The following is a 19,048-nucleotide window of genomic DNA, read 5'->3' as shown; positions in this document are numbered from 1 at the left end:
TAGGCCATCATAATTTGGAGGTTTCTTGCAGCATGTTCATGCATAACAAATATCCATTCAAATAGCTTATACTTCAGAGGTGAAAAAGCATAGATAAATATAATGCAAATGAATAGTATATTGCTGAGAACAGAAATTCAAGGTCAGGAAATACAGGAAATATAGAATTTCATCATAAAATTGCCTATGTTTATTTTGTAGTCAAGCTTTTCAGAGACTACATTACTTCTCACTAAAAATGAGGTTATTGATCTAGCATACCCATTAATTCTTAGATTAAGTATGGAAGGTTGTTGAAGGTTTGTAAAATGATGAAATAATTATAGTCATATCTGATAACAGTATAAATCATTTTACTGCATTTTATTCAATTTTGTGCTTTTGAGTATACTGATTTCTATACTGCTTTCTTAATAGCTTTGTTTAATTGCCACCAATATTTCTGTTAAAAAAAATTGGAGTATACTATAGTCGTGAACTGCTCTCTTTCAAGTTACACCATACAGATTCTTTACCAAACTTTAAAAACTAAACAAACCTGCATGAAATGTTTTCAAAGCAATGTTATTTTTAAGATTGTCAACCAAAGTGTGAATAACAAAATGCTTACTATTTTACATCCAAAAGTTCTAATTCAATAAATAAGACAAGATGTTTAGTTCTTGCCAAACTTAGGTCCAAGAGAGAATATGCAAGCATTCACGTACTCCTTTCTGATCTTAAGGTCTCACTGAAATCACAAGCCAGTTCTAACCTTCAGGGTGTTGTCCATGTACGGGTCCTCCTCACGGGCTGCCGCTGCGCTGCACCGCACTGTGAAACACTGCAGGTTGTTACTGAGGAAGAGGAGAGGCCACTGAGTGACATGGAGGCCAATAACCAACATGCCCACAGTGTGGAGGGTTTCAAGACAAACAGAGCAGGGGGCGGGAGAAGACTCAAATATTTGTCAAATGTTCAGTGAGTTAAACTGCTTCCCAACAAGCAGAATGCCTCAGAACTCCTGTGGACTATTTTAAAAATATACTGGTCCCACCTCACCTCTACTGAATCAGACTCTCTAGGGGCTGAACCTAGACATGTATATTTCCACAAAGCTCCATGTGTGACTCTGATATTCATCCCTAGTTGAGAACTATGGATCTGGGTCAATGTCCTCATCTCACAGATAAAATGATGCCCCCAAAGTCTCCCCAAAGGTTCTATTTAAAGGCAAGACTAGAATCCACTCCTGACTGTTGGTCTACCCTACTCATCTCAGGATGGAATGCAGCCTGGATTACGGTGGCAACACATAGACTATGCAAACACAAATCCAATGGTAGACTGAAAATGAGAGACTCTCTGAAGGAATCTTCAGAATTACCTAGTCTAGCTGTTCGTTTTAAAGATCAGAGCATGGAAAGTTCATGACTGGTTCAAGGTTTCTCTGGAGAGGGGAGCGAATTAGATCCCCGGTCTCTTGACTCCTCTCACTCCTCTCTTTCCATAGCCCCAGGCTGCCTGTGCACAGTAAAAGGACCTAAGGACCCCACAGTAATTACATAATACATGCCTGCTTGTCATCTGTCATTATTATCTAAGTTAACTGTTTTTAATGTCAATATCAGAGTGTTAACAATTAACTTAGAAATTACCACAAAACCCATCTTGCAGCGTGTTCACAAGAATGATTCTTAAAAGCAGACTATAAAGCGGAAGAAGTAAAAGTGTACTTTTTGAAATAAAAATAAAGGACTAAAGCAAACCTAACAGCAATATTAAAGTAGAAGAAATACTTCTTCCATAAGAAAGGCATCCTGACACGTTCAGTTGGGAGCCTTTGTACAACGTAGGAAAGAGGTTTTCAGTCAGGACTCTCTCCATCTGTTGCTGCTGCCACTTCAGCCTCAGTCCACTGCCATCTCTGCCCAATTCCACAAAGTTCTGGGAAATAACCGTTGGAATCATGACAATAACGAGGACAGCAGGATCACCATTTACAAATCTGGAGTACGGTTAGCAACCTTGGGAAGTAAACCAAGGGAGTGGGGAGCAAAACAGGCACCTGCAGTGGGGCCAGAACGACAACTGAGAGTAGCTCTGACCACAAAGATAAATGACCTTTAGGTTCTAGAGATAAAAAGGCAGGGTGCTCTGACTCACCTCCACCTACAGTAACCTAGCTTGTTGGCTACTGCTAGAATACTAAGCAGATGTATAAGAGAAGAATAAAGTAAACTGCAACGTGCTGGCATGAAAAGAGTTGCTGAATAGTGGGCATAGTATGATCCACTTCTGTAAAAAATAAGTTATAGTAGTAAACGTAATGTATAAAAAAATAGTTGGATGAATATGCATACACCAATTGTTGACGTGGTTGGTTCTGGAGAGCAGGATTATGGGGAAATGGGGGGTTTCCTATTTATATATTTCTATAAGGTTAGCATTTTACATGATTTTATATTGTTCTTTGATCCTTAAAAAAACAATCTCTTGCTTTTTTTAGGTATATGAACATACCAATCTTCAAGAAACTTTTCAAGACAAACATATGGGACAAGATAGTTCTAAAATATATATTTATTGGAAGTGAAAATGTAAGCATCCATTCACTCATCAGACATTCATGGGTGTCAGTCATTGTGCTGGGTAGCGGGGAGGTAAAGATGAATAAGGCATCTTCCCTTACCCGGTAGAGCCCCAGTCTATTGGGGGAGATAGGCAAATAAAGAATTTGAATTCAATGTCATAAATAAATAAATAATAAAATATATATCTATTGGGTAAAATAAAAAACATGTAAAAAATTAGTTCAACAATATATGATTTTAAAAGCAGAGGTGGGGAGCCTTATCTGAATTTACATATAACTACTGCTAAACTAATGTCTAATGGTCCCACAGTCAATTTAATAATGTCAGAGTATTTTTAATACTTATACTAAGAAAAGCTCCTTTCCTACCTGGAGGCAGTCAAAACCCACAAATTTTAAGTACCTTCAAACCCTCATAATAATATGTTTTCAGGAGTTTACACTTAAAATTAGTTCATGACTTATTCATAACAGAAATGGAGGAAAAATCTAACGGTTCCACTCACTAAATTCTCAGTGTCCTGTACATGTATGCAATCAAATGGATAAAAGATGGACAGTATTTTGCATCAATATTTTGGGACAGAAATTAATATTTTTATTCCTTTCTTCTCCCTCTCCTTTTCCCTAAATTCCAAAATGCTATCATTTCCTAGGTTCTTCTGCAACCTTAACGATCCTTCTCTTCTTCCTCTTGCTTACTAAACACAACATTTACCAGAGATTAGTTCTCCAATTATTTGTCTCTGTCTATACACTCTTGGGGCCAGACTCACTACTTTGATAATCAGTTCTTTTTTGACGGTAATAAAACTTCTCAGCTTCTCTCTTTACCCTAATTTATAGTCCTATGTGTCCAAAAGCCTACTTAGCATTCCCTCTTGATATTCCACAAGCAGCTCAAACACACACGTCTAAACCAAACTTCCCCTTCGCCTCACAATACACCAGCCTCCATTCTTTAATAAAAGCGGCTCAAAACTCTAGTGGGGTTTTTCATGCCTCCTCCATCCCCCTTATCCCATCAGTCACCAAATCTTGTAACTCTCCTGCTGAAGCCTCTCCGATCCATCCTTCTTTTTCCTCTCATTGGCATTGCCCTGCCTGAATACAGCTCCTCAATATCCTTGCCTGGGCCATTCTAGTAGCTTATCACTCTGTGTTCAATCCATCCTCCCTAATGGCCACAATTAATTTTCCTAAAGCAATGCTCTAATCACATCCATTTCTCTGGTCAAAACCTTAAAAACTTCCTTAGTTTAATTTCCAAAGCCTTAAGCTATCTCTCAAGCATTATTCCCACTACTTTTCAGCTTCTTCATATTTAAAGAACATCACTACACGACACTTTGAAAATTGGGAAAACCAACCACCTCCACACCGTTTACTTAAGAAGAACATTCCCATCAGTAACATTTGTCCTTACACCAGAAATCAGGAGAGGGGAGCACCTTCACTAGGGGTGAGCATCAGAATCTCCACGGGGCTTTGATGCAGGGGGAAATACACTCCAGTGCCTGGAGACTCTGATACTCGCTCAGTTGAAAAAAGAAGTCACTGTCCTGTGCAATTCATTATTAGATGTTCCTGAAAAACTGGATATAGCCTTTGTTTATAGTATTCCCTCCAGCAATAATGCCCATTTCTCCCAATCTCCATCAGTCAAAATTCTAACTAGCTTTCAGGCCTCATTTTGAACACAACTGCCTATCTGAAACTTCCCCACATGGACTCAGCCAGAAGTAATTTCTCTCTTCACAGTGCCTACAGCACCTTCTTGAAGTCCTAAGACATTTTTCAAAAATCTCCTAGTGTCTGTGCCTCTTGTACGTATCTCTGGCCTTCTCTTATACTGTTGCTTTAGAAAGCAGATGGCATATCTTATTATTAGTTTCTTGGCCCAAGGCAGTAACTTGAACATAATCTAAGCCCAAAAAATAGGAAATAAAACCAAAAGCATCACTTACTCATGGGATAAAAGGAAATGAGATCAAACTGCTCAGGAACCCAGTTCACATGCCAGCATACTAGGGTAAAGCAACTTAGAAGGCCTCTGCCAACTAATTAGTCACATAACTTGCGCCAATCCCAGCGTCTCTGTGACTATTTTCCCATGTGTATACTAATCAAGGGATAGAACCAGATCATCTTTCTGGCCCTTTCATAGTTCTAAACCATTATGTAATAACTCAATTCATACTGAAAGAATATAGCAGCATTGAGAAAAAATTTTAGGAAATCTAAAAAAGAATCTAAGAAGATACCCTGACTGGCCCTGCTGACTCTTCATTAGAACTCCCTACAAAAATCTTCTTTCATGAAGAATCTTATACTTCCTTATAAGGATCCCCATCCAATCTAAAGAAACAAAACAAGGATGAAACCAGAGACTAATTCTTTGATATTGAAAATGGAGGTATGGGCCATCAAAAGATGGATTTGAAAAGACAGATGTAACTCATTAATTTACAGTGCTCTATACTAGTTCACACAATTCTCAGTTAAAGACTTTGGCAGCATCTCAAGAACTTACAGAAATATACGTGACTCAAAGGCCAGCAAGTGACACTGAAACAGTACCTTGTGATGACGTGCAAAAATTGTGGTGTGAGCACTGCCTGCTGAGACTTCTCAGGATATTGGTAGACTGACATTAATTCAACAGATTTGACAACCATGTAGAGATAGCCCACGTGTGGTAATGAGAAAAAACAAAAGAGACTCAGCAACTCTTTTTCCTGAGACAAATTTTTTCCATCAGAAGTAAGAAAACCTGCATGTAAAAATAAAAGAAATAAATATTGTAAAAGCCAATAATTAAAGGAAAAACATCAGTATCTTGACTTTTTTATGCAAACTGCATCAGTAGGTAACTAAAGAGTTGCTAAGTGGAAGTTGCTCTTTATAGAAGAATGCCAGTAAGAAATGAAAAAGGAATAATATAATTAAAATATCACCATTTTGCCACCCCTAATAAATTAACAGATCTAGGTAATGATATCAATGGTTATTAACATCAAAAAGAGCCAACCAGATACCATGTGCCTTCCAGCAGAACTCAATACTACTTGTGGTGCCAAAAAAAAAAAAAGAAAAATCTGATCACACCTGAGTCTGGACAAGCACTGTTAATATGTGAGCCACATTTGTAATTTAAAGTTTTCTAATAATCACATTTTAAAAAGTAAAAAGAAACAAGTTGAATTTTAATAATACTGTATTAACACAACATATTCAAAATATTACCATTTCAAAAAATAAACAAAAGAATTTATGAGATGTTTTATATATATTTTGTACAAAGCCTTCACAGTCTAATACGTATTTCATACTTACAGCATATCTCAATTTATACTAGTCACATTTCAAGTGCTCAATAGCAACATCTGGCTAATGGCTACCATACTGGACAGTGAGAATCTAGATCTAGCTACTTAGCTCTAACTACCAACTAACCCAGAAATACAGTGGGTACGGGAACATGTTAAATGGCACTGTGAGGATTCAATCAGTAAGATTCGAATCATAGAAAATTTTACAGTAAGAGTCCAATTTCTTGCTAAATAAATAGCAAAGAGAGAAAGGGAGAGCCTATATTAAAAGAGACTTAAAAGACATAGCAACCAATTGCAGTGTATGAGCTTTATTTGGAATGTGATTCAAACAAATGAGTTGTAGAAAAAATTTTTTAGACAATCAGGGAAATTTGAACACTTGCTAAATATTTGCTATCACAGAATTTTTTTTAAATGTGTAATGGTATTTTGGGTTTAAGTAAAAGAATCCTTTTATTTTAGAGACATATGCTAAAATACTTATGGATGAAATGGTATAAACCCTGGGATTGCCACTAAAATAATCTGGTATGGAGCAGGGAATGGTCATAAGCAACACTGCTGAAGCCATGTGAAGGGTTCACAGGGTGAGTTCAGTATATTATTTTCTACCTATATGTGTTTGACATTTTTTGCAGCCAGTTTTTTTTTTTTTTTTTTTTGTGATGGATTGGAAATTTATTTTTTTTTATTTTTTATTTTTTTTTAATTTTATTTTGTCGATATACATTGTGGCTGATTATTGCTCCCCATCACCAAAACCTCCCTCCCTTCTCCCTCCCCCCCTCCCCCCCAACAATGTCCTTTCTGTTTGCTTGTCGTATCAACTTCAAATAATTGTGGTTGTTATATCTTCTTCCCCCCCCCCGGTTTGTGTGTGTGTGTGAGTGTGTGTGTGTGAATTTATATATTAATTTTTAGCTCCCACCAATAAGTGAGAACATGTGGTATTTCTCTTTCTGTGCCTGACTTGTTTCACTTAATATAATTCTCTCAAGGTCCATCCATGTTGTTGCAAATGGCAGTATTTCATTCGTTTTTATAGCTGAGTAGTATTCCATTGTGTAGATGTACCACATTTTCCGTATCCACTCATCCGATGATGGACATTTGGGCTGGTTCCAACTCTTGGCTATTGTAAAGAGTGCTGCGATAAACACTGGGAAACAGGTATACCTTCGACTTGATGATTTCCATTCCTCTGGGTATATACCCAACAGTGGGATAGCTGGGTCGTATGGTAGATCTATCTGCAATTGTTTGAGGAACCTCCATACCGTTTTCCATAGAGGCTGCACCATTTTGCAGTCCCACCAACAATGTATGAGAGTTCTTTTTTCTCCGCAGCCTCGCCAGCATTTATCGTTCAGAGTCTTTTAGATTTTAGCCATCCTAACTGGGGTTAGATGGTATCTCAATGTGGTTTTGATTTGCATTTCCCGGATGCTGAGTGATGTTTGCAGCCAGTTTTAAAATAAAGTACTCCTCTGATTGACACTCTTCAAGGACACCCATTAATATCAGAAGTACAATTTCGTACTCTCCACAACTGGCACAAAGCCAATTGTCCAGTTTTTTTTCCTTCTTTTCTTTCCTACTCTTGACTGTGCTCTAGCCACAAAGAAACTCTCACTAATCTCCAAACACACATGATAATTTTATACATTGTATACGGTGGTTCCTTTTACGTAGTATCTTACCAAAATCTCCATCTTCTAAAAATTCTACTCATCCATCAGGGACTAGCACAGATACACACTGCTCATTCATTCGTTTGTCTATTCAGTAAATATTCATCAGGTGCCTTCTAAGTGCAGCTGTTTTAGGGATACAACAGTGCACAAAACAAGGCTTTTGAGATAAGGCTTTCACAGACCTGTCTTTCTAGTGATGGGGATTGGGATGAAGAATAAACAAGTAAACCCCACAGTGTGTGGAGAAGAGAGATTTTACATTGAGAGGTCAGGGAAGTCCTTTGTGGTGAGGTCACACTTGAGCTGTGAGTTGAATGACATGAATGCGACAGTCATACAAGATCTGAGGGAAGAACGTTCTAAGCACAGAAAGAGCAACTAACAGGTCTCAGACAAGAGCATAGCCGGCACATCTGGGGAACAGAGTAAGGCCACTGTGGATGGAGAATAGTGAGCAGGTGAGAGTGGCACAAGATGAGGTCAGAGGTAGGGTCATGTAGGCCATGGAATGGATTTGGGGTTTTTATTCCAAGTGCTACAGGAAGCTCACTGGATGAAGAGCTCACTCTCTAACATGGCTACTGGCCCTGTCAGATCTCCAGCCTTGTCTCCCTGGCTCCACTCTCCACAGTCTTGCTTCTCTCAGTTCCTCAAACATAAGATTCTCCCCTCACCACGGAGCCTTTTCTGCTTCCTCCGCCTGGAATGCTCTCAGCCTGCACAAACTCCCATCCCCAAGTCAGCCGAATTAGCCCTTCAGATCTTCCTCAGGAAGCCTTCCCTGACCCCAAGATGGGGTCAGGAACTTTGGTTATAGGATCTCACAGTGGGGTTCCTTTCTCACAGAGCACTCATTTCAGTGTGTAATCGTGATTTTGTGACTATTCAATTAATGTCTGCCTCCCCCAATTAGATGATTAGCTCTGTAAGTGAAAGTACTTTGCCTACTTTTTTTCATTGTTGATTCCCTAGTATTTAGCACAACGCTCAACATGGTAGGTACTCAATGTTTACTAAAAGGAAGGGAAAAAAATGAAGTTATAAAGACATTTAATCAGAATAATATTTATCTTTTTCTAGACATCTAAGTGCAGAGCCTATTGGTAATTCTCAATCTTGGTGTCAATTAAACTCCCGGGGAGCTTTTAAAAAATACTGATATCCAGGCCCCATAACTGACCAATTAAGTCAGAATCTCCAGTATGTACAGCCTGGGTGTCAGCATTTTTAAAAGTATTCCCAGGTAAGCCCAATGTGCAGCAGGGTTGAAAACCACTGCTCTAAATGAATTTCCATTCAGTTCACAATTTCCCACCTTGCTACCAGGCCGTTATAAGAAGCTTTGTCAAATACTTAGCTGGAACCCAGATAAAACTCAGCTCTAATAGGGCTCTGATTTCCCTTTCTGGGCCTAGAGACCATTTCAGAAAGGGAAATATCATTTCAGAAAGGGTCTGTCATGCCCTATGACTTCTCCTAGCAGACATGACTTCCCTTTCTAGTGCTTGCAGGTATTTGCTAAGGAACTTGTCCAGGGACACAGAGGGACTCAGTGGAAGAACCAAACCTATTACTGACACTGGTCTTCTCTCCCAGCCCAGAGCCTTCCCTGTCACTGCACTATACAGCACTGTCATACTCACCAGTTTTGTAAATGGGTAGCAGCTGAAGGGAATGCAACCTGATGTCGTCAGGTGAGACATAGGATGAAATATCAGGAGTAAAACGTCTGTGGGTTGAAAAAAACAGAAAGATGGAGAAATCTAATTTTTAGGTACTTTAAGCATGTTCACATATATTAAATGCTACTGAATAAAAAGCTCTCTAATACCTATAGAGCAGATGCTGAATGTGGAAATATTTTGTTTTTTCATCAGCTAATCCTGTAGACTCCAGTGTAACAGATACTCCAGACTGTTCACTTTTTTCTCCAAGAAGTTCCATGGGCTTTTGGCAAATAACAAAGTCATCTGACTCAAACTGTGAAGTTTCATTACTGATGCCTTAAAAAATAAAATTTAAGAGTTTAACAACTTCAAATACTATTATCTGCTTGAATAAGAATTACATTTCACATCCTCCCAACAATTAAACAGAAATATAAGAATTTTATTTCTTATAAATAAATATAAAATCCTTATATTTATTTATACACACATATTTCATGCATTTACAAGAAAACAGTTTTGAAAAATCTTAGCACTTGCTCATTTATTCCTCACAACAATTGATAAAATACAACAAAATAGGTATTATTATTCCCATTTACACATGAGGAAATTGAAACTCAGATGGTATTACTAACCCAAGGTCATGCAACTAATAAATATGAGAACTAGGACCTGAAACTTCTCATCCAGCAGTGGCTGTTCCATTACTTCTATTAAAAATATATGTAGAAATATATTTACATGCTACAGAATAAGATATGGACAGCCAGATCATAAACCCAAATCACATGTAATAGGAATAACTAAATCTATAATGTGGCTTGGCACCATATATATTAGTGCCCTTCTAGATTGCCAGTGGTGAAGGTTTTGTCTATGCCTAAAACAAGAAAACAAATTAAATTCATTATTTACCATCTTCTGTCTGTTTCATTGGATTGTTCGTCTTATGTGGATGGTGATTAACTCTCTCTCCATTTTTAGGGTCCAACTCCAGTTTTAGGATTAAGACTTCTAATTCCGACATGACAGCGAAATATCCAACACAAAAAGAAATTTCAACAGGAGTGATATTATCTATGTGTATAATTAAAGAACGTTCAAAGTCCAATACTGAGAATTCCTCATTAATGATCTGATACTTCAAACTAAATAAGACTAACTTATTTGTGCAGCCAACAAGAAGGTCTCCTTTCACAGGGCAACAGGAAATGCATAAGGGGGGCTCAGAAAGTGGCATTTCAATAATAAACATCTGGTCTCTCAAGGTTTCACTGAAGGGTGCCTCCACCTTATGCCCAACCATTCGGATACACACACGAGAGTTTTCAGTCCTTTTACTTCTCCAGTTCACATAAGCACGTAGAAACGTGGCTTTGTTCTTCTCTTCAATTGCTACCAAATAGTCTCCTGAGAAGGAAATAAGATACTCAGAATTTGCAACTAGAAACAACCACAAAATGGAACTATTAATGAACCCTAACACAAATGGCTGAATTAATGCCTGAGCAGAACAAAACCCTAAGTAACGATATCTTGCATTTATTTTTAACTGCCATTAGGCATTGAGGTTTTGAAATACAATCTTCATCTTAGTATCTTAAGATAACTTATCAATTATTCATATAACTTACAGGAATTTTCCTTTTTATTCCTCATATGAGCTATAAGTGTTTACTGTAGCTCTACACTTACAGCTCCGACAAAGCTCACTGGCACACAGGGTTCAGCAGTATTAGTGTGACTGATTACAATCAGGAGTGATTTACAGAACTCGGGGTTAGCAGAAGTTACACTTCAACCCCTCCTCTTACCACAAGTCACAACTCTGAGAAATAGGACAAAGTTGGAAATATTAAACAAAATATAAATCCAAGTTTTCTTTTAATTGTTAATTGTATGAGATTTTTAACTTATAAAAGTAACATATATTTGTTGTGATAAGTCAAAATGGTAGAGGTACACTGTAGTCCTGTCCCCAAAGACCCAATGTTAACATGCAGCCTGGGGTGTGCCCTTCAACACCTCTCATGTAAACACAGATTGCAGAGTGGCATTTTGTCATCTTTTTTTTTTTTCTTAATCAAAATGGAATCACACTAAATTCATTTAAGAATCTGCAACTTAAAAATTATCAATAAATCTTTCCCTCCAGGTCTACATATGGACATATCCTTTTCAATATCTGTAAAAGAGCCTACATATACATGTGCCATAGTTTACTCAACAATTCTCCTACTGATATATATTCAAATATTTCATTTTTTTTTTGCCACTATATTTTATACTGTACTAAATAGGCCTATACCTATACATTTATTTACTGAGGAGGGTTGTTTTAATGACCTCGATTCCCAAAAGTGAGAATGTTGTGCCAAAGGGCAGGTGCACTTAAAATTTTAATAAATACTGCCAGATTACTATAATTAGATAACAGAAATTCATATTGCCAGCAGCACTGTTTGAACATGACTGATTTTCCCACATCCTCACTAGCATGAACTCTACATGAGGGGGGAAAAACATGGACTCTCATGGTTATTATAATTTACATCTCCCAGATCTCTTATAATGCTGGCCATTTATCAGCCATGTATAGTTACTCTTCTGTAAGTTTCCATTTTTTATTAGGTTGTTGATTTGTTTTTCTCATCAAGGAATTGCAGCTCTCTAGGTAAAAGGAATATTAACCCTTTGTCAGCCATGCATAGTATAGTTTTTGGTAGTTTATTATCTGACTTTTGACGTAGTTCCTGGCATCTTTTACTGTACAATTTTGGTGTAGTCAGAGATGTATCTTTTCCTCCTTGGGTTCTGAGTGTCCTACCTTGCTTAAACAGTCTCCCATACTTTCCAGATTCTGTAAATATACTCCTATATATTCTTTTAGTGGAGGTTTTTCTTTTTGTTGTTGTTTTTGTTTTTTAATCTAAATTTTTAATCTTTAGAATTTTGTGGGTGAGGAGGGGGGATAAGTCAGGGATCTAACTTCAGTTTTTCCAAATGTATAACCTATTAAACTCTGCTGCTATAGTGACTTCTCACAGACATATGCAGCAAAGAAGCAGGTGCTACCCCTCTCTGCAGACATTCACTGGGCTGACCAGGCACCCCCTTCCTCCAAAATGATCCAGCCTTCAAGAGGAGGATGGCTTTCTCCTGATGCTCATTCCTTTGATGCCACAGAAATGGAGGCTGAACCTGTTCTGTCCCTGGAGATATTGGTAGAATGCCTAAATATACTCTGCAGGTGCCATAAGTTTGCTCACTGTTCCAGAGAAGTAGTTTATATAGTATTTTTCCATACGGTATTTGCCCCTTTGTGTCTGACTTATTTCTGAGCATAATGTCTTCACGGTTCATCCATGTTGCGGCATGTGTCAGAGTTTCATTCCTTCTCAAGGCTGACTAATATTCAGTCATATACATTTATCCATTCACCTGTCAAGGGACTCTTAGATTGCTTCCACCTTTTGCCTATTGGGAATAATGCTGCTGTGAACATTGGTATACAAATATCCGTTCAAGTCTCTGGTTTCAGTGCTTTTGGGTTTATACCCAGAAGTGGAATTGCTGGATCATATGGTAATTCCATATTAATTTTTGAGGAACCACTATACTGTTTTCCACAGCAGCTGCGCTATTTTACATTCCTGCCAGCAGTGCAGAAGGGTTCCAATTTCTCCACATCCTCCCCAACACTTGCTATTTTCTGTTTTTGCTTTGTTTTGATAACAGCCATCCCAATGGATGTGAAGTGGTATCTCATTGTGGTTTGATTTGCATTTCCCTAATGACTAGTGATGCTGAGCATCTTTTCATGTGCATTTGGCCATTTAAGTACCTTCTTTGGAGAAAGGTCTATTCAAGTCCTTTACGCATTTTTCAATCAAGTTGTTTTGTTGTTGAGTTATAGCAGAATTCCTTATATATTCTGGATATTAATTCCTTATCAAATATATAGTTGCAAACATTTTCTCCCTTTCCATGGGTTGACCTTTCAATCTGTTGATAGGGTCCTTTGATGTAAAAAAAGCCTTTAATTTGGATGAAGTCCAATTTATATATTTTTCTTTTGTTTGCCTATACTTTTGGTGTCATATTCAGGTTAGTAAATGAATCAAAACTAAGAATACTTGTTTAGTTATAATAAAAACTTTTTACTCATGTACCTATAAATATGTGCCTATATCAACTATGCTTATGTTCTGCAAATTAGTTTATATTCTGCAAAAATAGTGCCCGTATGGAGTTATGTGAGGGATCTTCAAAAAGCTCATGGAAAGAGTCATATGCTTTTAATTCTATTTTTCCATAAACTTTTTGAAATACCCTCATATGTCTTTGGATTAATGGCTTGTTCTGTAAATGATGAACTAGCACTTGCTAAGTGTCTACCTGACAGGACTTACAATGAGAGCTTTAAAGTTCTCTCAGTTAATCCTCACAACAGCCCCTCAAGATATATATCTTTCCCCCTTTTATAGATCAGGAATCTGAGGGTCAGACAAGCTAAGTAACTTGCCTAAGGCAACAGAGCCAACAAATCATTAAGCTGGGACTTAAACCTGGATCTGGTTAACTCAAAAGCCTATGCTCATTCCCCAAGAATGCTACCTCTCAAACTGTCAGAAGAGATATATAAGTCTACAGGATTGTGTGGAGGTTGTAACCCTTTATAAGAAAACTAAAATGTTGTAAGGAATATATGCCTAGTGCTTTATTTTACTTCTTTTACAACAGTTTCTGTCTTCATTAAGTAAATTAAAAAAATCATTTTCATTTTTACTCTTAAACTGAGAGTTACTGATTTTTAAAATAAGTAAACTTCTCTTTTTATGTAGCAAAATCACAAACCCAGTAAACAGTAATATATCAGATTAAGGAAAAGGCTGCACTCTATGACAAAACTGATACCAGAAGGCAGAAATACAATAATACATGAGGCATCAAATTATGTTTTAAGACTTCAGAAAAGTTGAAGGGCAGTAGGGCTGGGGTGGGGGGTGGGGGGGGACGTGGTGTGAATGTGCTAGGGCTGGTTTAGTACCCTGGTGTTAAAGGAAAGGTGATGCCATGTGGTTTTGTCCTCCCTGCCCCACCACCCTGACACTCCCAAAACAGTGATCCAGCACCAGAGGTCCTCACAGAACATTTGACCCTGGCCACCAGGTCTTTCTGTCTCAGGAGCAGGGAGTTCTCTCATCTCCCCTCTTCTTCGCTTCACACACAAAATCTAAATTAACTTTCCCTTACCGATGATGTACTGTCCTTCAAAATATCTCCCTAATGCCCTCAAATTTTATAAAAGGAGAACAGCTTTCAGCTAATTAGAGATTTAAAAAAACCAAAAAAACAAAACACCTGAAAACGTTTTCTGCTTGGGTAAGGGATCTGCAAAACATTTACAGTGAATATAAACGGCTGATAAAAGATTCTTTCCATTCTGACAGGGAGAAATTTGCTACAGAGGAAGACACTGGGCAGTGAGAGCAAGAATAACATGTCCCAGTTACTGTGAATGGGAGGAAGGGGCCAAAGGCAAAAGCAATTTCCAGTGGGAAACAAATTATCTGGATATCAGCACAGCCAGGAGTCAGCCCTACTTATGTGATTATGTGTGATTAATAGGAACTGAACCCAGGAAATGAAGTTCAAGCCATGAACTAAAAGTCACCCTTGAGCTATATGAGCCATGATGTTAATGCCATCCCACATGACTCCTGAACTTTCTCTAAGGCAGCCAATGGATTACAAAAACACCTTTGTTCTTCAAGGCTCATGAATGAGGTTACCATGATACTCACGGCCTCCTGAGGCCAGTGTGGCTCTAGGTCAGTGGTTCTCAATCCTGGCTAAACATCTGACTCCCTCAATGCTGGCCTCACCCCAGCAGAGAAACTAACACTCTATCCCTGAGAGTGTGGACAGAGATTTTTTTTAAAGCTCCCCAGGTAATTCTTATGCACAAGAAGTAGCAATCCAAGGATCCCAGAAATCACCACTACTGAAAGGCAAGAAAGCAAGAGGTTTACAAAATGCCTGCCATTTCAAATTCTAGCATAAAGGTCTATTTGGAAGAATGGAGCAAATCACGTAAACATACTGTCTGTCTCTGTGTATGAGTCTGTCTCTTTCTCTCTCTCTCTCTCTCTCTCACACAAGTTGCAACTGGTAAGTTCACCAATTAACAGAAATCTTGAAGGTGAGAACTCATGCCTGAAAGGGGACAGAGTAGGAAAAACTACCAACATTGTAAAGGGTATAACCATGAGAGATGGATTTCAAAAGAAATACCAAATCACAATCTTCCTGCTTACTAAAGGGAACTTTCAGAGCTAATGAGTGGTTTTCAAACAGGTCTGTCAACCAGTGCAAGCTCCTGTTGTTATTGTCATTAGTCAAAAACAAAAAATGACTGCATAGTAAGTTGCTCATAAAGCTAAAGGTATACAATGTTAGGTGCTAAGTGCTTTTTCTGTCATAAATAATGGTGACAGTAAATAGCAGGACTTTTCATTTTTAAGAAATATATATATTTACTTGACAAAATACTCAGATACTATGTAAGTAGCTCCACAGTTTTTAACTGGTTCACAAAACCCCAATGTCTGAAAATTACTGATCTAATAATTCAACTTACTTTTTTAAAAACAGGAACTGAGACCCAAAGGTTTCTGTAAATTCACACCGAACCAGCTGCAGAGCAGGGATTAGAGGGAGATCTCCAACCCTCCAGGTTCATGCTCACCACTCTGTTAGTACCACAGCCATCGGCTTTTCCACTGTCAATACTGCACTTTACACCCCTCTCGGAAACTACGAATCAAAGCTTAAGTGTATTTGACAGTGAAAAGAATCCTATGGTGAATCTTTCTGTAATCTGAAAAGCATCTATTTTTAAATGCTAGATTTTTCTAAAATAGAGATACACACCCACACAGTACGCCTTGATATTGCTTCACACTTCTGGTGTAGTGGATGCTCCTGCAGCTGTTTAAGGGGCATTGGGGGCGGGGCAGTTTAAGACCTGACTTCCACTTGCATACATTGAAAAACCAGCGCACAATGTGAGCTTTCAAAACCGACAGGAAGTGGGTGGAGGTAGATGTAAAAGGACTTACTGGCTATGAGCGGCGACAACTGTTGAAACTGGGAGTACCTGGAGATTCAGGATACTACTCTCCCTTCTACTCTGCTATGTGCTCGAACTTGTATGTATTTGTTTGGAGGGTCTGGGTTGAGTCTAACACAGGCCTTTCTGGCAAGGACGCAACGTGAGAAGCAGCATTCGGCATCTGCCCCCGCCCCGCGCGGGCTCCCGGCTACGGTTGCCACGACAACGCAAAGCTCACAGCTCTTTCAGCAATCAGCGGCCCTGCCCGGCGAGACCACAGACCCTTCCCCACTCAGGAAGGCTGCCTACACGCTGGGTCCGCTAGGGAGGAGGCCCCACGCCCATACCCAATTGCCCCTTGGCCCCGCCGCTCCTCACCCGCCTCGCTGTAGGCCAGTCGCAGCACTCGACCCAGCGTGGAGAAGGCGCACCTCGGCTGGCACAGCTCCTGGCCGGCCACCGCGAACGCCTCCACCTTGCAGCCAGCCGCCACGAACAGCGCGTCACGCCCCCCGCCGCAGAACCGCTCGGGCTCCAGCTTGCAGGGCACCACCTGCTGCGACCCGAACGGGTGCAGGTTGTACAGCTGCACCATCCCGGCGCCGGGCTGCGGACCGGCTCGGCCTGCCCGCCCGCGGGGCGCCCCGAGACCCCGGCCGGCCGCAGAGGAAGGACCGCTTCCGCGAGCAAGCTGGCGGCGCTGAGTCACGTGAGCGCCAGCTGCCCCGCCTGCCGCTCTGGTTCTTAAAGGAGCCGCCGCCGGGCGTGGGAGGAGAGACGCGGTACCGCTCGCCCCTCAGGCCCTGGGTCTCCGCGCCTTCGACCACACGGCCCACGGCTCTCCGAGGCTCCACTTTCAGCGATTGGCGGGTGCAGAGACCGCTGTGTCTTTCCTTCGTCTTTTTACGTTACTGCTTTGGGCCAGGCGGCATGTTTTTGATCCCTGAGTACGTTTTAGTACTTTATCATTTGCTGTCTTGTACCATTTGGTACTTGCTTCAGGGGCATTACGCCTTGTCTTCCCAGTAGCCTGTGAGCTTCTGGAGAATGGGGCTGCAAAAACCAAAAGGGGTGCACATGGCTCAACTCAGGGCTAACCACACTGAAGAGGTGCTCAGAAATATTGGAAATTCTAGAATGGTCTAGAATTCTAGATTCTAGAATGCAAGAATCAGCGTCTTGAACATGCTTGGCAAAAAGATATTTGTTGAATGAAAGGATACGTGGACATCATCTTGTAAGCATTTGACAGAAGGTTAGTTTGAGACCCAGAGGATGAAAGAGCTAGAAAGGAAATCCCCTGGCTCTCATCCAGGCTCCTAAGACTATCCGGTAACCCATGTCCTCCATATTTGATCTGATATCTCCTGACATCTCCACCTGGAGGTCGTGGTCACGTTCCCCACTCCCCTCCGTTTTTAACAGATTTAGATGAAGTGGGTATTACAGCTACTGTTTCCAGTTCATCTAGAAAATATGTAGGTATGGATGGATTGAAGAAGGATGCTGTCTTATTTTGGCACACAGGGACAGAACTGAAAAGAGTAAAATTTCCTTCAGTCAGTTTCCAGTTCAGTCATCCTCATGAGCACTTTATTTCAAGAATTTGTAAATTAGGTTCAGTGGGATTGAAATTAAATTTACCTCCATTTCTTATGCCCTCCAGGTGAATAAAGTACCTCTAAGTAATAGCCTTCGCTCCCCCAACCAATAGGGACTCTCCGGGAGACAGGTTCATCAAGCTCAGTGAGGCAGAGAAATGGGCAAGGAGGAGGTAGGTCAGGTCAGGAGCAAAACTCATAGAAGGCTCCTACAGAAAATCACCAGACTAACAGTCCACAACTCATCTGTTCTAGATACAACACTCATGAACACTCTTTTTCCTTTCCACAAATAGCTGCCATATTGCCCTTTTTTGACTAACTGGTTTCCCTGCTGAACCCTGCCCTATATTCGGTTCTCCATAGAGCAGCCAGAGACCATTTATAAAAGTACAACCCTTCCTCTTCCTTCCTCTTCTCTTCCCTTTCCAGCACCCAACAATTCATCTTGAAACTATTAGGTGGGGCAGAGTGAGGTAAGGCCACCATAGCTGGTGGGGGGGGGGGGCTGGGAGGAGAAAGCTGTGGAAAGTGTAAAAGTCAGCCCAAGTGGGGTCAAAGGGGCATCCATGAGGGCGTGGTACAGCCTGTGTGAGGAGTCAGAGCCCAAGAAGGGTAAAGAGGATATCCTATAAAGAGGCAACCAAGCTTGGTGTGTGAGAGCCTGATTATAGTAAGGAGAGCACCCAGACAGATGAGTAGGGCATGCACAGATGGGGTGAGCTGACGTGAGATGTCAGAACCTGAGCAAGGTGAAGAGCGTGTTCATGCAGGGTAAAGGGTGGCCCAGTGTGGGATGTCAGCGCCAGGGCAGGGTGAGGAGGGTGTTCATGTGAGAAGGGCAGCCTGGCATGGAGGATCAATCTATTCAGTATATATGCACGTACTTCGAAAAGTTCTTGGAGAAACAGGATTGAAAGATAATATGAATCTTTCCATGAACTTTTTTTTTTTTTTTTTTGACCGGTAAGGGGATCGTGACCCTTGGCTCAGTGCCGTCTGCACCACTCTCAGCCAGTGAGCGCACCGGCCATCCCTATATAGGATCCGAACCCG

At 40.1% G+C, this 19,048-nt stretch overlaps 1 protein-coding gene across 6 annotated transcripts in view; it reads right to left on the bottom strand.

Annotated features, from left to right (window-relative positions):
* The window catches only part of HPS3 (HPS3 biogenesis of lysosomal organelles complex 2 subunit 1), a 37,415-nt gene extending 20,337 nt beyond the window's left edge, over nucleotides 1–17,078 (bottom strand). For 3 of the 6 annotated variants that reach the window (XR_010022980.1, XM_063091393.1, XM_063091406.1), the window contains exons 1-6: nucleotides 16,770–17,078; nucleotides 10,190–10,684; nucleotides 9,436–9,607; nucleotides 9,248–9,333; nucleotides 5,156–5,348; nucleotides 755–836 (exon numbers count right to left, since the gene is read on the bottom strand). Coding sequence is in view for 5 of the 6 variants with exons in the window: in XM_063091393.1 (XP_062947463.1) it covers nucleotides 755–836; nucleotides 5,156–5,348; nucleotides 9,248–9,333; nucleotides 9,436–9,607; nucleotides 10,190–10,684; nucleotides 16,770–16,986 (1,245 nt within the window). In the remaining variant the exon portion in view is untranslated. The remainder of the gene's footprint in view (nucleotides 1–754; nucleotides 837–5,155; nucleotides 5,349–9,247; nucleotides 9,334–9,435; nucleotides 9,608–10,189; nucleotides 10,685–16,769) is intronic. The other 3 variants (XM_063091415.1, XM_063091423.1, XM_063091432.1) reach the window with 3 other exon arrangements.
* Nucleotides 17,079–19,048: the final 1,970 nt, after the last annotated feature.

This window comes from Cynocephalus volans, chromosome 1 (assembly GCF_027409185.1).
Source record: "Cynocephalus volans isolate mCynVol1 chromosome 1, mCynVol1.pri, whole genome shotgun sequence".
Classification (NCBI taxonomy): Eukaryota; Metazoa; Chordata; class Mammalia; order Dermoptera; family Cynocephalidae; genus Cynocephalus; species Cynocephalus volans.
This window is presented reverse-complemented; position numbering and strand designations above follow the sequence as displayed.